Here is a 21271-nt window from a genome sequence, read left to right as displayed (position 1 = left end):
AATTCTGACAACTCACTGATTTGTGTGGCTATCCATTTTGGTAGCTCCACCCACACAGCAATTCCTGGATTTCTACTGGCCAGGGGAATTAAATCAAGAGTATGGTATGTGACATTTTGCCATTTCAAGCCCTGGTTCATTGGACAAACAGTAATTCTGGCCATCGATCAAACCCCTATCCAAAATAATCTACACCAGAAGTTCTGTCAGCCAGCCTTCAAAGTTTAATAAACATAAGAGATGAAATAGCTTCTAGACATGCACGCCTATGCATGCAACCTGTTGGTCTCTGTAAAATGTGCTCAATCCAGCTCTAAGTCTCTCACACTGATAAGTGTGTTGAACATCTCTGCACCTCCTTTCATGACAGAGAAAATTGCACTGTGGGAGAGATGGGGGCTTGACTTTGTGGTTTTTCACAAACCGAGGCGCATGCTTTCCATCACAAGGTCTCCTTCTGTTTCTGTCTTTCTCACACTCACAGGCCTACACAAGTGCATGCATACAAATAATAGTTATAGCAAGGACAGTGCACAGGAAGCACAAGTAGAAAGAAGCAGCACAGAGAGTAATGGCATCATCCACTCCAAACTGCCATGTCTCCTAGTGAAATTATTAGATTGTTCATCAAGTAGCCTACACCTCATAAAAGAACATTTCTTTCTTTTATGGGTTTGCACTCATTTAACCTCCAGTATTTCACACAATAGAATAATATTCTATCAATGTCTTTTTCATTTTGTCTCCATGTGCTGAATAGCATTATGCAACCAATCTGGTGGTCATTCATGCACAACAAAATCCCAAGCTACATCAACCCTGGCAGTGCTTGTATGCATCCAATAGGGGCACTATGCACTCTGAGTTAGTAGTGTAACAGCCAGTGGCTTGCTTATGGCGCCCTGGAGTCTGGGCCCGAATATCTGTAAAGTGCTTTGATACACTGAAAACACTATACAAATAAAACTGAATTTAATCACTTTAATAGAGTTTATATTGCAGCATATATTACAAATTACGTACAAGAATGGGATTATATTTACGTGAGTAAAAGGAACACAGTGTTCATGTTTAGTTCGCCTACTAAATGTGGCACATCCTTTTTTTTTCTGTGGTCGTGTTCAAGTACAAATGTTTATTGCAAACAAAAAGTACCGGTCTGCTTACTACCTAATGTCGTATTAATAACTGAAGTCCATTTAAATGGCAAACGTTGATACGTTTTACTTACGCGTCCCTTTAGGAAGTGCGAGTTGCACGTTCACTATAATGATAAAGTGAATGTTTTGAGACGCTAAAATTCAGTAATTTTCTGAGTACATTTCGTAAAATTAAATGTATGTAGGTTACACGGATGATTATTTTTTTCATTGATTTTGTCCGTGCGTAGAATTGTGCGGAGTTTTACTTATATTTTTGATATGTTTGTAGCTGAGGTGAGCAGTGGCGTGCTCTGGTGTTACTGACCAAGTCACATGACTACATTTGAATTACCAACTCAAATGTTTCTAACACAGGGGCGTACAACACCGGTTCTGTTCCAATCAATTGTCTTAGTTTTTGTTTTCTTGACAGCTCAATAAACTACTCAGTCCTGTATTTGAGCACAATTAAGTCTTAGGATACACCTGCAGTCAGTATACGATTGAGATTAAAAGTAGAATAAGAGAGAGAGAGAGAGAGAGAGAGAGAGAGAGAGAGAGAGAGAGAGAGAGAGAGAGAGAGAGAGAGAGAGAGAGAGAGAGAGAGAGAGAGAGAGAGAGAGAGAGAGAGAGAGAGAAGGAGAGAGAGAGAGAGAGAGAGAGAGAGAGTGTGGTGTGACTGCGCCCTTCCGTAATTAGCGCAAAGCGGACACGGGACAGTGGGGAACCGCTAGCGCCTCTCGCCTCCGTTTTCAGCCTGCGGTTTTGCAGTTGCAGCCAATTCCCTTTTGTGCAGCTTCCATCGCCACTGATGCTACTTCGCAGAGGCCTCCAGAGAAGGTGTAGCTAGTTTTCTGAAACATGCAGCTGCGCTTCAAAGCCCATTCAACAGCTAAATAAGTATCGGTTCAGATTCGACTTGAGGCACAGTGCATTAATCTTTTTCACCAGTAAAATTCACCCTGACATTTCCGTATCGATTTCGATGTATTTATGCGCATCATTCGATAAGAACTGGTGTAATAAGTCCTATATGCAGGTGCGGGGCCACATGCCATAACACAACTGAGACGAATGGTGGTCCCCCATCTCTGTTTTTGGTTTTTCCTTTGACACTGGACATTGCACACACAGGTCCAGTCACAGCCTACGCTTTCCCCCAAATTGGATGGGGAAGCTTCTCTCATTTCCCAAGTCTACAACTGTCCCTATAATCTCCCAGCTATATTTCCATCTAGTCTACCCTTTCACCCATTAATTCTGCAACTCTGTCTCTCTCTCTCTCAGACATGATCTCTGAAATGTACCTGGGTCCTTCATTCACACTCAAGACTATACGCATAACTGTGGTAGTCATTGTAGCGCTTGCTCTAGCAAATTACCCAGAAACCCGGAAAGAGCCCCCGATTCCTGGCTTCTCTTAAATTTTTTGTTATATAATTAGCATATTTTCTTCCTTCAATGACAACAGTAATCCTGTTAGTAACTGGCACCTGCTTAGGATATGCATATGTTTTCAGAAAAAAAATAAATAAATACAATACCCTACAACACCTGGCATCCCACAATTTATTTCAATATTTAAAGCCATTTGACAGTTAAAGCCATTTGAAAGTTAATTTATACATACGAGCCAAAATAAGAAATATAAAAAAACATAAATATAAGAAACATAAATGTACTTATCCCATTATATATACTTCTGCAATGCTTTACAAGGTCACTGATCGCCAGTTATCACAAATAATCCAAAAATAATTTATAATTTATTGTATTTTCATTTCATTTTCATTATCATAACTGCAACATAGTAATATGTTCAGTTTTTTGTGTAATTCAAGTATTCACAAAAATGCTTCATTTCTTTTTCAGAATCCCAAACTTTATGGATCCTGTCTGTGGACTATATTTATACAAAGTCTAATGGGAAATAAATGAAATAAAATAACTGCCTTGTCACATATTTTTTTGTTCACATTTTCTAGAAAAAATAAAGAGAAAACAGCACATTGAAGTAATTATATAGGATTGATATTGGTCTTCTTCATCAGTTAATTTCACTCATTTTTGGAACAGCCCAAAAACAAAATCCTTAATAATGAGTGGCTAGGGGACTTTGCAGTGCGTGTGTGTGTGTGTGTGTGTGCTTATGTACCATTTTTTCATATTTACAAGGCACAGTGTATGAGACATGCCTCTAGTCCTCAGCAAAAGTCTTCATCGTACCCTTTTTTGGTACAGAGATTTTAAAGAGGATGCAGAAGGTCCATTTCAAGACCAACTAAAGATGTGTTTCCAGATCAGTCACCACAAGTCTGTCACAGGAAGAAGACTGGTGTTCATAGCTTTGGTAAAGGAGGTGGTGAGCAAGCTTGTACTTGGCAGGGCGTCTGCCCTCCGGATGTTCAGCTGAGTGTGGCAAAATTGCCTGTCTTGGAATGACTCAACTACAGATTTCCGTCATCTACTGCTTGATGTCACACTCCATCCAGCCCCATCTGGTGAGACAGTCACTAGCTTGCCTCCCGTTCCCATAAGACCAGTCTTATGTAAAAAAAAAAAAAGTGTTTTTCCATAGACCAGTCTGCCTTATGATAACGCTCATCCCACTTCCCCAAGAGTCCTCAGCTCTTTACTGAGAGGCTGTACCAGGTCCTAATAGGCTGTTTTACAATCTGTGATTTTGTCCGTTGGACATCTGGTCAAGTGAAACAGATGGCCTGATACTTCTTTGGGGACATTAGCCCAACAATGTTTAAATTTGAACCCTAGAATAAAATCTATGGCGTGCCCACAAAAGGGCTAAACTGTAGCAGCCCAAGTGGGCTAAGCACATTAGTGAGCGGTATAAAAAAACTGATACAGCAGCCCATTGTTAGCACATTTGCTAAATGGATATCAGCATGCAATGAGCAGAGTCCCTTTACATGTATGAGATTGTTGGAGTAGCAAAGAAGGCAAGATTTTTGCGAGAGGAAGGGCAGGGGTACCAGAGAAATTTGGACTTCAGACCGCCATACGCAGGCCCAGTGTACGTGTCGGTGGATGTTTGCACAGGCCTAGCTTCAGTGAGACTCGCACGAAGGATGGCCCTTCCTCTGAGCGCAGTCTGTCAGCTGCTGCCCTCTACTGGAAGGTGTGCTCTCCGCGGACAATGTGTGAGGAGAATTCGTAGCGGTCCTCGCTGCGGTGGCCGCAGATGTTGCACTCCAGGGGGTCCCTGTAACCATGGCAGCCCATGTGGATAGTGAACATGACGTGGTCCAGGTAGAGCACGCGGCAGTGCCTGCAGCGGAATGCCCGCAGCTCACGCCCCTCCCGGCTGAAAACGCGGATGCCCTCTGCGCGGTCGCTGGCTGCTTCCTGCTCACCGGGCTCCGCCGCCTCCTTCCTGTGGTGGGCGAGGCTGGATCCGGCCCAGGGGGTGTGGTTTAGACGCTGGCCCGCCCTCTCGGGAGGACTGCCGCGCTCAGAGCCCGTGGAACCCGGGCGGCTGTTGCTAGGCGACTCACCGTGGCGTGCCAGGGGGTGTTTGGGACGGACCAGGGAGAGGGGGCCATTGGAGGACGGGGGTAGCTCTGGGGGAGGGGGCGGTGGGAGCGGGGCATCACGGGGCCCTAGGCTGTAATTCTGGGGGAAGAGGGGGTTGATCATAGTTAAGGCTGGGTGGTGGAGGAGGGGCCGCATGGGGTCAGCACCCAGATAAGCGACGCCACTGCTGATAGTCGGGTCCATTATCTGGGCTTGCATAAGTTCCGCCTCCTTATCATACTTCAGGGCCATGTCATATGGCTGCTCGGGATAGCCATAGTGCATAAGCTTCTCACCTGCAGAGAGTACACATGAAAATATGAAAGTCAGTCTGCACATTGTAGACTAAACCCCACCCCAATACTGCAGCCAAGGGTATAATTATGGACAAAACAATAATCATCACATAATGGCATAATTGCATGTTAACAGCAAAGAGTTCAAAAGTTAACAAAAAATTAAGCACACAAATATTACATTTACAATAATCCACCTAGCACTCAACATCTCAATTACCTATCACAAGTGATAGGTATGAGGAGGAAATATGAAGACAAACTCCTCTGAGGTGCCTGATTTCTTTCTCTCCCACTTCCTTTATTTTGGCTCATAACTGGATCAGCTTGAAACGATGGCACAGTAGCTATATTACACCATCACTAGTTATCAGTAAGATAGGGAATTTCTCCATGATTATACTAAATTCATGCTTTTTTCCCCCAGAATTTGACTTTAACAAATTGTGGGGTTTCTGATTGTTTATGCTTATTTTCTGTCTCTTTTATTTCTATTTTTTATTTTTCAAAAAGTTTTTGCATTTTTTGCATATATATTATATATATTATTAATAATTACATCCACACTATTGTTTATTGCACTGTTTGGGCAAGCACAGAATCATCTAGAATATGATTATGCCGTAGCATTAAGATTTGCCTTCACTGGCCTAGCCAAAACCATGAAAAACAGGCCCAGACCAGGGGTTTCCAGATACTTTTGCTCATATAGTATATGATCCTTTTGGGAGGAGAAACACAAAATATTTATGGAAACTATGCAAAACCATAAAGTTGACATTTTCATTTATTTCATGTTGTCATGAGCATGATAAACCTTACTTGGAGGTTACTAAACCTTACATTTTCCCCTTGAAATCTTCAGTAAACGCTAAAAGAAGCCGTCGGTGCTGCCGTTAAGCAGGTGATTACGTTTGGGTTAAATAGTGTGAAATAGAGTAAATAGTGTTTGGAGGACGGCTGTGAGAGCGGAAAGCCCCATTCGAGCACAGCAGCCACAGGAGTATGAAGTTTAACCCCTGAGAAACGTGGATGCGGTGAGCTGTTTTTCTCTTCTCAATAAGACAGAAGACAAATGTGACAGGTGTGCTAAACCACAAAATGAAAAACAGGTCTTCTCCTCTAGTCTCCTTTCTTCTTATCTCTCTCTCTCTCTCTCTCTCTCTCTCGATTTGAAACATTATCTAATGAATCATAAATGTTAATTTGAGCAAGAAAAATCTTTCAAGCAGAAATATTTTTTTCTCAGAAACTGTTCATGTTCTTTCAATTTGAATGTAATATTTTTCTGCCAAGACCTTCCACAGTTTACAATGGCTTGTTGTTCTGTGACATTCTAGCAAGCTTCTTTTTTCAACTATGAACATTTTTTGTTCTTCCTTAAATTACTCCCTGATTTTTGAGACTCAAGCCAGCACATTCTAATAATGATAGGACTTCCAGCAGAGCAAAGGTGATCATGATTTCTAAAAAAATTAATCTGAAATTCAACACTTCCACAAGGCAAAGAATGACATCATGAGAACTTACGTAAATTCCACTTTTGTTTGAATGAATACAGCTCATATGAATAGTTAGCACAATTGAATGGAAAATGTCTTGTGCACACTGCATAGCCCTGGCTCACACATAGATTGTGGAAAATGTGTTTGGTAGATTTATGTAATTGCCTGTCTCATTTAGGTGTTCATATCTTATATGGATCTGCAATTCTATGCCATTGCAAAATTTAGATATTGCCTTAGCCTCTTAGCTACATATTAGTATGTAGCTAAGTTAGTATGTAGTGCAGCAGCACGTCTGGTTTACAACCTCCCTCGTGACTCCCACGTCACTCCCCTCCTCATCTCCCTCCACTGGCTACCAGTGCAAGCTCGCATCCGGTTTAAGACACTGGTGCTTGCTTTCCAAGCAGTCAAGGGGTCAGCTCCTGGTTATCTGCAGAAGATGATCAGACCCTACAAGCCGGCCAGATCGCTCCGATCGGCTACTACAGGGCGGCGTTCCTCCCCTACACGAGCAGCAACAAGGTCTCGACTCTTTGCAGTTCTGGCCCCACGATGGTGGAACGACCTTCCAGTGGAGGTCAGAACAGCAGAGTGTCTGAGCACCTTCAAACGGAAACTCAAGACGCACCTCTTCTCTGTGTACCTCTCTCCTCTTCCTAAACCCCCTCCCATAACTATTAAAAAAAAAAAAAAAAAAAAAATTTTTGGTCAGACTATCTTGTTTCTCCTTAATGTATGCATCATAGTAAAGGCTTTTTATCTGCATGTTGTTCCATGGACTTAAGTGGACTTGATCCTGAGTTTGGTTACACTGTTGTAAGTCGCTCTGGATAAGAGCGTCAGCTAAATGCCTATAATGTAATGTAATGTAATGTAGTATCACACTTGCCCTCAAACCCAGTAACTGTGCCTCTCATGGTTACCCTCAAATCTGTAAATTTGCCTTTTAATCATGTCCCTTAGCCACTATTTGAATAGATTCTGCTTTAAAACTTTTTACAGTTTTACCATCAAGTCCTATAACTCATATATAATTCAAATGCTCAAATTGAGCCACAAACAGTCATGCCAACCCTTATAGATGTGTCTATCAAAACCCCTTTAAAATGCTTTTCAAATTCACCCACAAAAATTAAAACTGGCCCCCAAATTCACCCCCAGACCCTAAAACTGTGCCCATCAGACCCACCAACAAATTTCTGAGGCGTGGTGCTCTTCCTCTTTCCCACATTGCCCTGCAGCCTCTCGATCACGGGCGGGCGGTCAAAGGACGCGATGGACACGGCGTCCATCAAGGGCTGCTGTTCCTTAAGAGACTCCTCTGCTGTTTTGTGGGTGAGAGAGAGGGTGTAAATTAACATGTTCATATTAGAAAGGGTAATGAGCACGTGTGGACCCAAAAGATTTTTACAATGAAGCCATTTTTTGTAGATGCTGGGTAAATACAATACTCTGATACACAGTAACTATTTTGAAAGTCATGCTTATTTGTAGTTAAGGTACAAGTACCATAATCTTAAAATATGACAGCAAGCGGCTACTGTTACTGTAAAAGTTTTGAAATTCAAACAATAGAATTAGTCTTGAGGATTTAATCTGTTCATTTTCTATCAGACCCAATGATTATCTACTGCATACCAACCTTGGTATGGTCCAGAATTTGGGGCAGAGTTTGCATTGACCCTCTGCATGTAGCTATGGCAGCGCTCCTTGTGCTCCTCCAAAGACGCCCGCTGTTTGTAGCTCCGCCCACATAAGTTGCATTTGTGCGGTTTCCCCACTGTGGAAAAGAAACATTAGAATGAAACCTCCTCACATTATAAACCTCCAAATAACCTGTAAGTGAAAAATCGATTCAAAACCACACCCTATGTGGTTTCATTCATTACAAACATATTTGAGCCTTTCAAAGAAGCAGCCTACTCTGGTGATTCATAACAATCAGGAGATATAGACAACATCATGAAGACAGGACACGAGGGGAAACAACAGTGGGGCTAGAGCCCTCTGCACCAGCCTCAAACAGCCCTAACGCTACGCGCTGGATCTCGGCTAGACTGAGAAACAGTGGGCGTCATACATGCACTCTGACTTCATCTGAGCTGCACACGCTCCGGAAAACCTGATACAGTCAAGAGTGGGATGCTATTTACTACAACCACAGTAAAGACTCCTACAGGTGATCCCTGCCTCAGGAGCCCACACAAATGCCCAGCAATACAGCAGCACAGTAACTGAAGGAAAGTGTAGTGGATAAAATGAAGGAGTGAGCATGTACATTTTCGGCCAATGCCATTAGCAGTGGTCTCAGTCTCCAGTCAATCATTATCTATCCATGCCACTCCTGGCATCTCTGTAGAAACAAAAAGTATGAAGTTGGTCTTTTGCATCAGACCAACAAGGCTTATGGTTTAAATATTCTTCTTTCCTGCAGATGATTTTCTTTTCCTTTCTTTTTTTTTCTTCATCTATCACTATTCCCCTACCTGGAATATGTCTGACAAGGTTCACTAAGCCAGTAACCACTCATGTAGTTTCTTAGTAACAGGGAATGGTGTTCTTTTTCAATTTGTAAAGAAATGTATCTGAAAATCAGGTGCAGTCATTCTCATCGGTGATATCTCCAAAACATGATTTGTTGAAAGGATAGTGGTTTGAAAAGTAACAGGAAACTGAAAGAACAGGCAACTTCCTTTTCCTTTCCTTTCATATGTATATAGAATTACATAGTAACTTAATTAAAAACATTCATCAGCTGAAAATATACCTCAGGTTATGAAAAACATACCACAACACCATTTCACCTCTAGTTAATAAATAACACAATGCTCTGCTTTAGGAAAATAAGCCCAAAATGCCTCCATTTTTTGCTTAATGGTGGCCATTCCATAAAATATGAATGCAAAAAGTGCACATTATTTTAGAAAGTGAGTACAGTAGTTTGACATTAGTGAAATAGTTGTCCTCCCTTCCAAATCGTGCTTCACAGAATGATACAGTGGAACGATATTGTGCAGTGTGTATGCTTGTATCATGTTTGTATCATTACTGTTGTCGTTATAATTTATAGTTATAGTGCTCGGTGTGAAGGTACCTTAAGATTATCCCCCAATAGTGGAGTTTTGAAATTCATGAAAAGGCAACATTGAGTCATATACGCATACAATTCTCGCACTTCAGCCGACCTACAAGGTGTCATTATTGCAATTTAGTGAAATGTCTTTCCAAACAGCAGTCAGACAACTGAGCAACTGTCTTTCAGTGCGTGAAACCTGGATTTCTGCCATAAACCTGTTTACTGGGCACAACACCATACGAGAATGAGTGAGAGAAGGATGCACAGAGAAAGAAAGAGAGGAAATACATTCTTCTGCAACATTTTATAACTTCTGTCATTGCAGGTAAGCCTGTTTAGAGCCTTCCACTATTTTGAGAAAAAGGGTGAGAGGGGGTAATGGACAGAGAATGGGAAAAGGGAGAGGAGAGAGAGGGAGACGATGGGGGGGGGTGGAACGAAGGTAGATGGGAGGGAAGGAGGATGAGGGTGAGAGATCAGGAGAAATGCAGGATGACAAACAAGAAAAACAGGGGCGAAGAGATGGGAGAAGAGGTGTAATGAGAGGAAGAGAAGGGTCGAGCAGAGATGGAGAGAATAAAAGCAGTCACAGAGCAGCGTTGTGTAGCAGAGCCAGAAGGCAGGTCACTTTCCAAGCATTCCCAGCTCTGAAGCGAGTTCCTGACATTCCCATCTGATGCAAATCCTGTCCAATGAAGGTGTCAGGCATGGGAGTGGGGAGGGGAGATAAGAGAGGCAAAGAATCCATTGGTAGGTAGAAGAAACCGCATCTTTCTCTTTTGCTCAGGGCAAAGCAGAAAAGACAGCTAATCCAAGGACAGCAGTAGGGAGGTGGTGTCTTGAGGGAATGGTGGGAGGGGCTTGGGGCAGAACAGTCACAAGATGGATGGCCTACCCGAATGAGTGCGCAGGTGTCCGGTCAGGGCATCGCGTCGGCGGCAGGCGTAGCTGCAGAAGGGGCACTTGAAGGGTTTCTCGCCAGAGTGGAGCTTCACGTGTCTCAGCAGATTGCCCTTCTGGGTGAAGGAGACACCACACTGGCTGCAGTGGAATGGCCTCTCGTCTCCAGCTTAGACAGAAAAAGCAGTGTTCAGGTCTCCCCCAAATCTCTCACCACTGCATGAAAAAGTGCATTTACGAGGCGGTAGCAAATTCGAAAACGGACACATTTCCTGCCATGTGCTACGTGTCAATGTCGGAAACCACAGTTTTGTGTTCGGACATAATGTTGTGCACGGAGATGTTCTCGTCCACACACTCGGTATAAATCGCCGAACAGGGCCGCCCACGTCTCAGAACACATTTCAGTGAAAATTAGACACAGGACATGAATTAATTGGGGACATCTGAGTCCGAAAATCCCTGATCACAGACATGGCCCGGGAGTGTGCAGAAGTTTATGGAAATACATGTGTTGACACAGGGAAACTACCGCTCATAACGGAAACAACCCAAATTTCACTGAAATTTAACAGGTCTTTCTTCCAGGTCTTTCTTTTGTTTTTCATGCAGTGCACTATACACACACACGGGCTCCACTGATGCCCCAAAAGTGTGTCATCAGATGGGTATTCATCGCTGACCAAAGACACACACACTCCACAAAGTTCCCATAGTCATTCATTATTAAGTTTCTTGTTTTTGGGCTGTTACACAATTGGGAATAATGAACTGATTAAATCACCAAAATCACCACAAGAAACACAAGAGTTTACAATTCCTTCATTTTACAATAATTTCGACAACTGGGGAACCTTCTTTCCCCTATCTGAGCTAGCAGAAAACAATAACATGAATATTATCCAATCACCAGCGGCCTTTGAAGGTTTGTCGTTTGGAAAAGTGAAATATGATCCTTCTGCATGGATCAATTGCCTCGTCTTTTTGGGGCAGGGTAACAGGTTGTGGAAGATTCCAGGGATATTTTCCTTAAGAAAGTTTCTAGGTCTTAAGCCATTGTGTTCTGCAGAACAGCAAAACCTACAATACGTCCACACCCACGTAACAACAGGCAAGAGGGAAAAAAAAAAACAAGAATAGAATTTTCATAGCAGCAATAATTCTAGTGATAGTGAATGAACGTGTAAATGCAAGATCAATTCCTTAAAATGTAAATTGACAAATAGCAGCCACAAAAAAGAACATCTTATCTTGGTAAGACTACATTTATAGATACTAGTTTCATCAAAGCAATCAATACAGTCATCAAATCCAAGCAAATGTTGGTGGAGTGAACATATAATGTCAGTGACTCACTAATATGAATCAATAATAATATTATGTTGTGGAAAGCAAGTCTAATTGGTTCATTTAGATCTGTGACTGGCAGCTCATTGTAGCTCCACCTATTATGTGATTCACAAGGCTTCAATTCCCCATTAAGAACATATACAGTACTGTAGGCCAAGTTACCATTGGGTAGTCGAGTCCCAGTGTCACATGACCCTACTGTCTGCGGATCTCCATCTTGTACGTTGTTGGGGCTGTCAGTCGAGGGCTCATCCAATCCAGACACTTCCTCGACACTTCTGCCTGCCTCCTCTAAGCCATTCTTCTCCCCCTCCTCTTCCCCACCTTCCTCTTGCTTGACTGTAGGGACTGGTAATAGACCATACACACTAGTTAAAGACTGGAGCCAGAAACAGATAATCTTTGACCACAAAATGGTGAAATCTACTAATCCTGTAGTATACAGTACTTTCCTCTTCTATACACATTTTAATGTAATCAGCATAAATATCTAGTACAACCAGAACCATTATGCCTTTCGAATCACACAAATAACAAGTACAAGGCGCCACTTTATCTGGCTTCCCCAAGCTTATCAATACAGTGTTTTATTATAGTATCCACATATGTTCATGTAAATAGCCTGAAAGTGAAAAAAAAGAAAAACAAAACTTTTTATCTAACTGTATCTAAAACTGTACATTAAATATGTATTCAATCTCACCTTTAATTACATTCTATTCACTGAAGAGTGTAAATGACCTGCCTGTTTAAATACAGTAAACGCAATAAAGCAACTTTTTAATCATTTTTATTCAATTGCTTAGCAGATGATCCAGAACCAAGATCACATACAAATCCAGCTTAAACAGACCCAGATGTACACATAGATATACTATATTTAGTGATGCAGTAGCTGTAGGAAAAAGTAGGAACACATGGAACCTTGTCTAAACTGTGACATCACCAAATAGGGATCTGTGTAGGCCATGCAGCTATTTACAACTTTAAAAACAGCCAACATAGAGTAACTGATGAATAAATATGATAGATTTAATGTAGGGTATCTGGGCTCTCTCTGGGATGTCCTTATTAGTGACATGGTCCTTTCAAGTTCATGATAGAATGTGAGAATTGTTGGTAAAAACAATCTAGACGCTAGAGTTGCTTACTGAACATGAACCATGATTCTGAACCCTACAGGTGAGTGGTGACTACAATTGCTCTGCGAACCTGGATCTGTTGGTCAGGCACTGCATGATTCTGCCTGCTTTCAAAAGGACCCATTTGTCATGATAGAGAGAAGGGTGACAGCGATTTCACTGTTAACCCACATAGCCTGGTTTCTTGGGATTGAAACAGTTGCCGATTTTAACATAAGAGCAAAAACCAGAAGGCTCTCCGGACTCCCAACCAAACTCTGTGGCAGCCATTTTCATGAGAAAACCAGCACTTCAGCAATTATGGGTCAGGGCTGATATTAATAAGGCATTTAACAAAATAACCCCCAAATACTGGGCCCTGCAGCCTAGATACTATTTAAAGACAAGCCAGTTTCACTTGGTCTCTACCACACATTCACTAAAGTACCGTTGTGTGTGTGCGTGTGTGTGTATGTGCGCGCGCGCATGTGTGTGTGTATCTGCCTGCTCTGCTCTAATTAAAGACCTGACAGTAACCAGCAAAACATTTAGTTTTCAACAGCAGTTTTCAACAAGTCTAGAGATCAAATGCACTTTAAGAGTAAAACATAAGTACTCTTAAAGTACAATATACAATCCTTTATATTTATGTCTATACAAAGTGACCATTCGTTAAAATCTTGTTAAACTGATATTTTACATATTTTCCTTTTCTTTTATTCAGACCTCACTTGCATTACAAAACAAATAAATTAACACAATTAATAGAAAATGTATTACAGAAACACATTTCAATCAGCAAAAAACTTGCCTGCTGTTTAGAGAGTAACTAGCACTGTGTCAAATCTGGTCTTGAACACCTCAAGGGTCTCTCCATCTATGACAATATATAGTACAGTAAGAGCAAAAACTCAGATGGAACAGGAAACCTTATCATAAGGTGATGGAAGATGTGTATTTATTTATATGGAGAGACACCAGACAGTTCTATACACATGCCCTTGCGATGCTTCTGTTACCTATTTGATAAGAGTTGACAGTGTTTTGAAAAATATCTTCCTTCCCAGATAATTCATGCCACTCTCACAAGATTACTTATGGTCATGATAATTCTGATAAAGTATATCAACAAGAATGTGCCCAGATAGCTGGGGTTATTGCAAGCCACCAGCTCCCCTCCCCCCTCCTCTCTCAAGGGAAATGTTTCTCTCTCTGTCTCTGACAAGATATGAAGAAGAGCTTCCTTTTTTCTGTGTGTCACATTGCAGTGACACGCACTACGTTAATCGAGCAACCACGACTGTCTTACTGGGGAAGAGATCAAACATGAGATTAATTCAAATTCTGAATGTTACCTCACTTAAAGTTCCAGAATGAAAACCCAAGAACATTGTAGGAAGTACCAGACAATACATTTTTGCTGTCAATTCCCCTGCTTGAAAAGTGAGTGAATGTAGTTAACTTTGCAGTGATGTATTGTTTACACAGAACGTAACAAGGTTCGATTATGTGAATATTCAATCCTGAGCACCTTGGAGCATCCGAATATTTAAAGTGTCAACACTTATTTTTTTATACTTTAACAAACACCATATTTGATATGATTTCACACTGGCATTTTTGTAGCAATATTCATTAAATTTATCTGGGTTCTGTATTAGCTCCTCCATATGCTATTTTTCATTGGTGCTGTCGCATGCGTCCAGTCCCGTCAAGTAATCAAATGTGATGATGCACATACAGGAACTTGAATGTTGAATGCAGAAGAGCAAGCTCCTATTCTATAGCTATTTAGGCCATTATAGCAGAGACATGATGTATTTCCAACTACTTTAGGGGGTGCAGATACATATTTACACATTCTGATGTTGTTGCCAAACATTATCGTCCTTATTTGTCATGATTGATGTCTCTAACAGTAAACTGTATCAAATGTAACTACATCTGTTGATAAATTTTACTGTTAGAGACATCAATCATGACAAATAAGGGCGTTAAAATTAGTTTTGGTATGTTGCTCAATATTACTGTGTTTGACAACACTGCTGACTGTCTCTAGGCAGTCTTCTTTCCCCAAAATACACTACCGCTGGATTATCTTCTATGACAAACACTCAATGCGAGTCTAGAGCTACACCCCCAAGCAAACCATGCTGCTTTTTGGGGGGTGTAGTTTTCTTTCAAATGGAAGTATGAAGTATTTGGAGTATGAAAACTAACTTGTGACCACCAGTGACCACAGATGTTGCCAAGTTCTCTTAAACTGGGAAATGAACGATTGACACTTTAAATTTGAAATGCAGAACTCAGTTCTATCTGCTTAAAGCAGGGGAGAGAGAGAGAGAGAGAGAGAGGGGTGACATGGAAGGAAAAGGACACAGTTTTGTTAACCTTGAAGGCAATTCAGTGTAGTCCAAGTTATCAATTCCTGAATGTCTACAGTTGCTCTCTCTCATGGTACTCTGACTGCCATTGCACACAACCCTTTTTGCAGCAATAAGTCTTTCTGCCATTATGCCCATGCTTGATAGACCAGACCCAGCCGAAAAGGTTACTGAGAACCGTTTCATTGCATGAGGCCTGGATTCAATCATTTAATTGTGATTCAAAGCTATCAATTTTTTTTTATCCAGGCCAAAGTATACTAGCCATCACTCCCCTATGGCAGCCCATTCAGACAGTAACGTGGAAACAGTGGCCAGGGACAGAAAGTCAAATGAAACACCCCACTGTCCATCTGATTGGGCCACATCAACAGGGCTTATAAATTGACCAATCAAAACATGCGTGAAAGAATGGCAACATACCGCTGGGGGAGTCTGGAGGCTGAGGGTGTAGCCTGGTGGGCATGGTCACTGACAGGTCCACTAGCATCCGGGCATGCTCCTCTGTGGGGGAGCATGGGCCATTACCTAGGAGGCAGACATAAACAAGAACAGCTAAACATAAATTCACTAATTCATATGAAATGTTCTTATGTAAAACCAGCTTTCTGTAGACAGTGTAAGGACCAGTAAGATGATTAATTTCTACAAAAGGAGACAGGTAGACAAATCTTTAGTCTAGTTGCCTGGGACAACTGGTTTTCTGTACCGGACAACCAGTAAATTATGTAATTATTTCATTTTATTCGCAACAATACTCAGAAAATAAAAGATGTATTGAGTTCAGAACATTGTTTTCTGTACAAAACGGAGCCAATATAGACATATACACTATATGACCAGAAGTATCTGGACCCCCCTTGGTCTAGGGTGTTTTTCATGGTTTTGGCCCCTTAGTTCCAGTGAAGGCAAACCTTAATGTGACAGCATACAATCACATTCTAGACAAGACAATTCTGTGCTTCTCCAACATTTTGAGGAAGACCCTTTCCTGTTTCAGCATGACAATGCACCCAGGCACACAGTGAGAGCCATATAGAAATGGTTTTGTCCAGAATGGTGTGGAAGACCTTGACTGGCCTGCACAGAGGCAGTCTACCCCATCCAACACCTTTGGGATCAAGCATGTACATGCTATGTCACTGTCCTCATATTCCAGAAAAATGGCAAAACCAGGCTCTATGAACCATCCTGGATGTAATGCAGAGTGCTGCCTGTGTGTGTGTTTGTGTGTGTGTGTGTGTGGGTGTGTGTGCGTGTGCGTCTGTACAGATCAACTCACATGATGTCAGATCTAAAGACAAGCGCAGCAACTCACTCACAAAAGCCTCTCTTTACAAAGAAGCCAAATATCATGACACCGGATGTTAATGATTAGATTCTTTAAATTGGTTTTTTAAGATTCTCGGTTACCTCTAATGCTCTTTGTTTAAGATATTATATTCATGTAATATGTGTTAAAATGAACAGTGACTTTCAAAAATTGTAATGGCTAGTGCGTTACATGATTAATAATGAATAATGTTAATTAATGCAGCTGTTATATATAGAGAGAAAATCAGGTAGAAAGAGAGGGTGGAGAGAGACAGAGAGAGAGAGAGTGAGAGCGAGAGATGAAAATGGCAAAGGAAAGATTTTAAAATTTTGCATGTCTGACTGATGCCCATTCAAAAACCACATAAGAACAAAAAAGGTCACGCTTGCATCCAGTTGTCATTTAGGAGAAATTTTATACTGAATTCAGTGTGACCAGGAGGGGCCACAGTGGCAGAGCAGGTGTGCTTCCTGGGAGACAATGCGATGTCTTGCCCTCAAGCAGAGATCATCTTAAATCACTTAACTCAATGAAGTTATTTAAGTTATTTAAGTAATTGTGAAAAAAAAAAAATGAGAAACTGTGCACTTTGCCCTTAATGTAGGTGTGTGCTAACAGATACATTCTGAACTTGTGACACCTGGTCACTTAATGAATTTTAGAAGGAGTGGAGGAGGTGTGGCACAGAGGCTAAGGAGCGAGGATCAGCCTGGTGTGGGAAGGAGCCCCAATCGGCCCCGGCATGTCGGGAACGCTGGCTCACCCTCAGGAGGGATCTGGTTTTTCCTGTCGGGCGGATCTGTCTCTGAACCATCCTTCTTCCTCCTCCGCCTCGGCTCAGAGAATGGGCTGGAACAGAGCGAGCCAAGGCAGCTCTGCTCATTGCTTACACCCACAAAATCTGGGATCCAAAACTGGTAACAAAGCAAGGCCCGGAGCTTGCCATATGTCCTGCTACGCTACGTTAATCACATGATTATATGTTCATTTTCGATGTTGTACATCGCATTACATGACTGCCAGCACATCCGCAAATGTACTGCATGAATCCAACAGAATGAATGGGGGGGGGGGGGGGGTGCTGAGAGAGGATGACCACTGAGAGGTATAGAGCAATAGGACAAAGCCATCCTCCTAATAACTCCTCACAAGAGGAGTCTCAAAAACAGTCACTACTGTTCAAACAGGAATGGACTGCACTCTCATCACAGCCTGAAGTTTAGAAACAAAAGAGCGTATATCAACATTTTCAGTAACATAAACAACTGTGTTCATAAAAAGCTACACCAAACAAGCTACTGACAAAAACGGCTATGAGAAGGCTTTAAATTCAAGTGTGTCAGTGTACATTAGATTCAAATGTGTCCTGTGCCTATATTTGTCACAAGCACATAAAACCAGTTCACTGATCAAATCAGTATAGCGTACATTACAATGTGAACCAATCTGATTTTACGAGATCTGATTGCGGATTCTATTTTTTTGGCTTTATAAAGTCTCTCACTATTGTTTCTTTGAAAAAAAGAAAACTGTTGAGTGCACTCTGTTTCCTTCATTCTTTTGATCTGAGCAGCGTGTTCACGCTGAACTTCAGACGCAAGCAGCTCTGAGCCTCTGTTAGTGTGACCTCCATCATCCATGCATAAAGAGATGTCAAGGGTCAGGTTCAGCCCTGCAAGTCCCACCACCATCACTGCCCGCGTCAAATGTTCCACAATGAACTACTCAGTTATTACATAGTGACACGCTACATGTATATAGGCATCACAAGAGAGCCTATGCAACTGTCCAACTGCCTTGGAGCCCTGGTTTCTCTCATAGTGTATATTGTTTGGCCATTACAATTAAGTAAGGAGACTGTCATTTCCAGAAAGAACTAAAATAAAATAGATTAAAGCTTTTGAGCCAATGTGGTGAAAAACTGGAAAGTTAACTGTTGAACTGTTGAACTACTAAACAAACTATTAGTGATTTTCTGTTTCTGGAAATATTGACATTCCTGCATTTATTTCCACCATAAGCCCTACTTTTAATTGAAATGCCACAATATACAGCATATGTTTTGCACAATCATACTCATATTTCTTTGAGGTAATTATCTGCTCTTGATGACAAGTCTACGAGCAGCTTTTCCACCCCTATCTCCAACCATGTACTGTAGAGTGACATTGAGATTCTCATCCAAGATCAGATGCAAAAGGCACAGAAATAAAAGCTAAATCTCACTGATTACCCAGCAGGACTGAGCGAGTCAGAACTTCAGTGTTACACAGTAACTCACTCAATAGGCATTCCAACCAACGGGGGCAGGATAACTGAAAAATCCAAAACCAACACAATTCATTCTGCCACAAAAGACAGATCTTAATTTTGTGGTGAAAAGACGCTGAGCTGAGCTGAGTTGGATATCATGATACAGAATATATGTGCTAGCTCTGTGGCTGCAGGCCAGTCTCAGCTCAACAGTCACACTTTCAGAACCTAAGCCAAAAATGGCCTTATTCAGATCGCATTACTCACGTCTATGCACACAAGCATGCATGAGCGCGCACACACACACACACACACACATACACACGCAATAATACACACCCACACACAGCGCTCTGCTGAAGGAATTGCATCTTTTTTTCTCTGAAAAAAAGAACACCACCCTCCCACCAATCAGGTTTCCCCACAGGGTTTCCTCTGTGGGTTGCCAGATAGTTTCCCTCATCAGCATGAGGGAAACAATATGGCAAAAAAAAAAAAAAAAGATCTTATGAAGTGTCTAGCAACATCCCGATGACTTCGCAATAAATTCCATAGACCAAACCAGATGATCAGCTCCAACATTGAATGTCTCCCTACCACTGAAACTGTAACATTCCAATTTGATTCATCTTATGAGTATTTGTGAAGGGGTGGCTTTAAGAACAATACTTGTGGCAATAGATATTCAATCCTTGGGCTCGCCTCTTCAAGAATGATCATAAGATGCATCAAATTGGAATGTTACAGTTTCAGTAGTAGGGAGACCTTCAATGTTAATAATAATCCAGCATTAGTAACATTCCAATGTGATGCATCTTACGAGTATTCGTGAATGGTTGGCTTTGAGAACAATACTTGGAAATGGATACTCTGTCCTTGGGCTCGCCTCTTCAAGAATATGCACATACTGCAATACAGCACCTGAAACTGCATCGCAAACTGGAACCTGCGTGAGTAAAAAAGCAGAGAGGACGGAAGGAACCAGCCCTGCGTCTGCTGCAGAGAATCTTCCCCCCGCTCTGGGGGCGAGGGCGAGGAACCGCAGAGGAGGAACCCGGTGGAGGAAACCCAAAAGGCAGAGCCAGCATAAAGACGCAGGCGGCAGAGCGAGATAGAGCTGCGCCACCCGGCAGTGCCCGCCGTCCGTGCCCGCCGTGCCAGCAGGATGTGGCAAAAGCGCCCGTGTTTAAGACAGGAAAGTATCTTCAGGGAAAATCCCTCGCCCATCGCTGTTAACGCTTCCGCCATCAGGGGAGGTGCTCAGTGGACCAACATCTGTTACTCACATCAACAGTTCCAGCCTTTTTTTATTTAGATATGTCCCTCAGTAATAATACATAAATCAATGGAAAATGGTGGAACGGTTCACATTCGACAGCAGACTGGCGGCACAACAGGAAGGCAGGCAGGCAAATGCACCTATAGTCTGTGACTATTGCATAATATTCAGTTATCTTTGAGTGCAATGTGGTCACACCTTACAAAGGGCAAGGAAATCCTGACATGGTCTACAGATGATAAAAATCCGTAAATGTGAACACTTCCATTAATCTTCCAGAGTGCACCATACAGGACATAATTCACCCTAACAGAACAGAAAACTGCAAGAACAGAGCACTGTGGACCATTTTATTCCTACAAGTGTACTGCACTATGGTGTAATCACCTCAGTTACATAGACATACTTTATTGGTGCAATACGTGAGTACTCCACTAATCCTAAACAAAAGTAATATATTGTATGTGCTGCTAATTATTAATTTGGTAATTAGGGAAATACATCAAATAAACTATAATGAGTGATAATCAGTAAATAACTGGCAAAGCTTCTTCCTGGCTGAGTGACGCCTCCAGCTAAAAACACTTGTTCTCATTGGAGTGATCCCAGCCCAAATCGAGGCCATGCTAATGCTAACCATGTCCAGCTGCCTTGCAGGCCACAGCACGGTCCAGGAAGAGCAACGGTTCCCTAGCTAGCAAGCTAGGTTCTCTCTGCCCCATCATGCACAACCAAATGTTCTGGTCCAGTGGCTTCCAAAACTTCTGAGCATACCAACCACTAAATAAGCAAATACATTTTACTGTGACTGCATTTGTGACTTATTTAAAATGCAGACAAACATGTGGAATTCAGTTTATTTGAAACAGATATCAAAGTAACTGTGTGTACACCGTAACTAGTATGGTATATGTAGCAGTTGCAGTGTTTAATTTGACTGGTTTAAACTGAAAGTTTCTGGTGTGCAGTAAGTTCTATTTTTTTTTTCTTGTTTCAGAAGGTTTAACATTGTGTGTTGCAACTCCCCTCAGCCCAATCCACAACCCACTCATGAGTCCCGACCATCAGTTTGCCACCACTGTGCTAGTCATTCAGAGACCTGCAGAGCGCCTACTC

The 21271-nt window shown here is 41.9% G+C and overlaps 2 protein-coding genes across 7 annotated transcripts in view; both read right to left on the bottom strand.

Moving 5' to 3' along the window:
* The window catches only part of LOC135240620 (myosin light chain 1, skeletal muscle isoform-like), a 465194-nt gene that overhangs the window by 277181 nt on the left and 166742 nt on the right, over positions 1-21271 (bottom strand). The window lies entirely within an intron of this gene.
* LOC135240796 (zinc finger protein Helios-like) overlaps positions 2698-21271 on the bottom strand; it is a 29492-nt gene continuing 10918 nt past the window's right edge. For all 5 annotated transcript variants that reach the window (XM_064310720.1, XM_064310721.1, XM_064310722.1 and 2 more), the window contains 6 exons: positions 15732-15836; positions 11966-12151; positions 10449-10622; positions 8120-8257; positions 7667-7801; positions 2698-4969 (listed from right to left, as the gene is read on the bottom strand). In XM_064310720.1, coding sequence (XP_064166790.1) covers positions 4269-4969; positions 7667-7801; positions 8120-8257; positions 10449-10622; positions 11966-12151; positions 15732-15836 — 1439 coding nt within the window. In that variant the 3' untranslated portion in view covers positions 2698-4268. The remainder of the gene's footprint in view (positions 4970-7666; positions 7802-8119; positions 8258-10448; positions 10623-11965; positions 12152-15731; positions 15837-21271) is intronic.

The sequence above is a fragment of the Anguilla rostrata genome, chromosome 15, assembly GCF_018555375.3.
Source record: "Anguilla rostrata isolate EN2019 chromosome 15, ASM1855537v3, whole genome shotgun sequence".
Classification (NCBI taxonomy): domain Eukaryota; kingdom Metazoa; phylum Chordata; class Actinopteri; order Anguilliformes; family Anguillidae; genus Anguilla; species Anguilla rostrata.
Note: the sequence above shows the minus strand (reverse complement) of the source record. Positions and strands in the feature narration are given on the sequence as shown.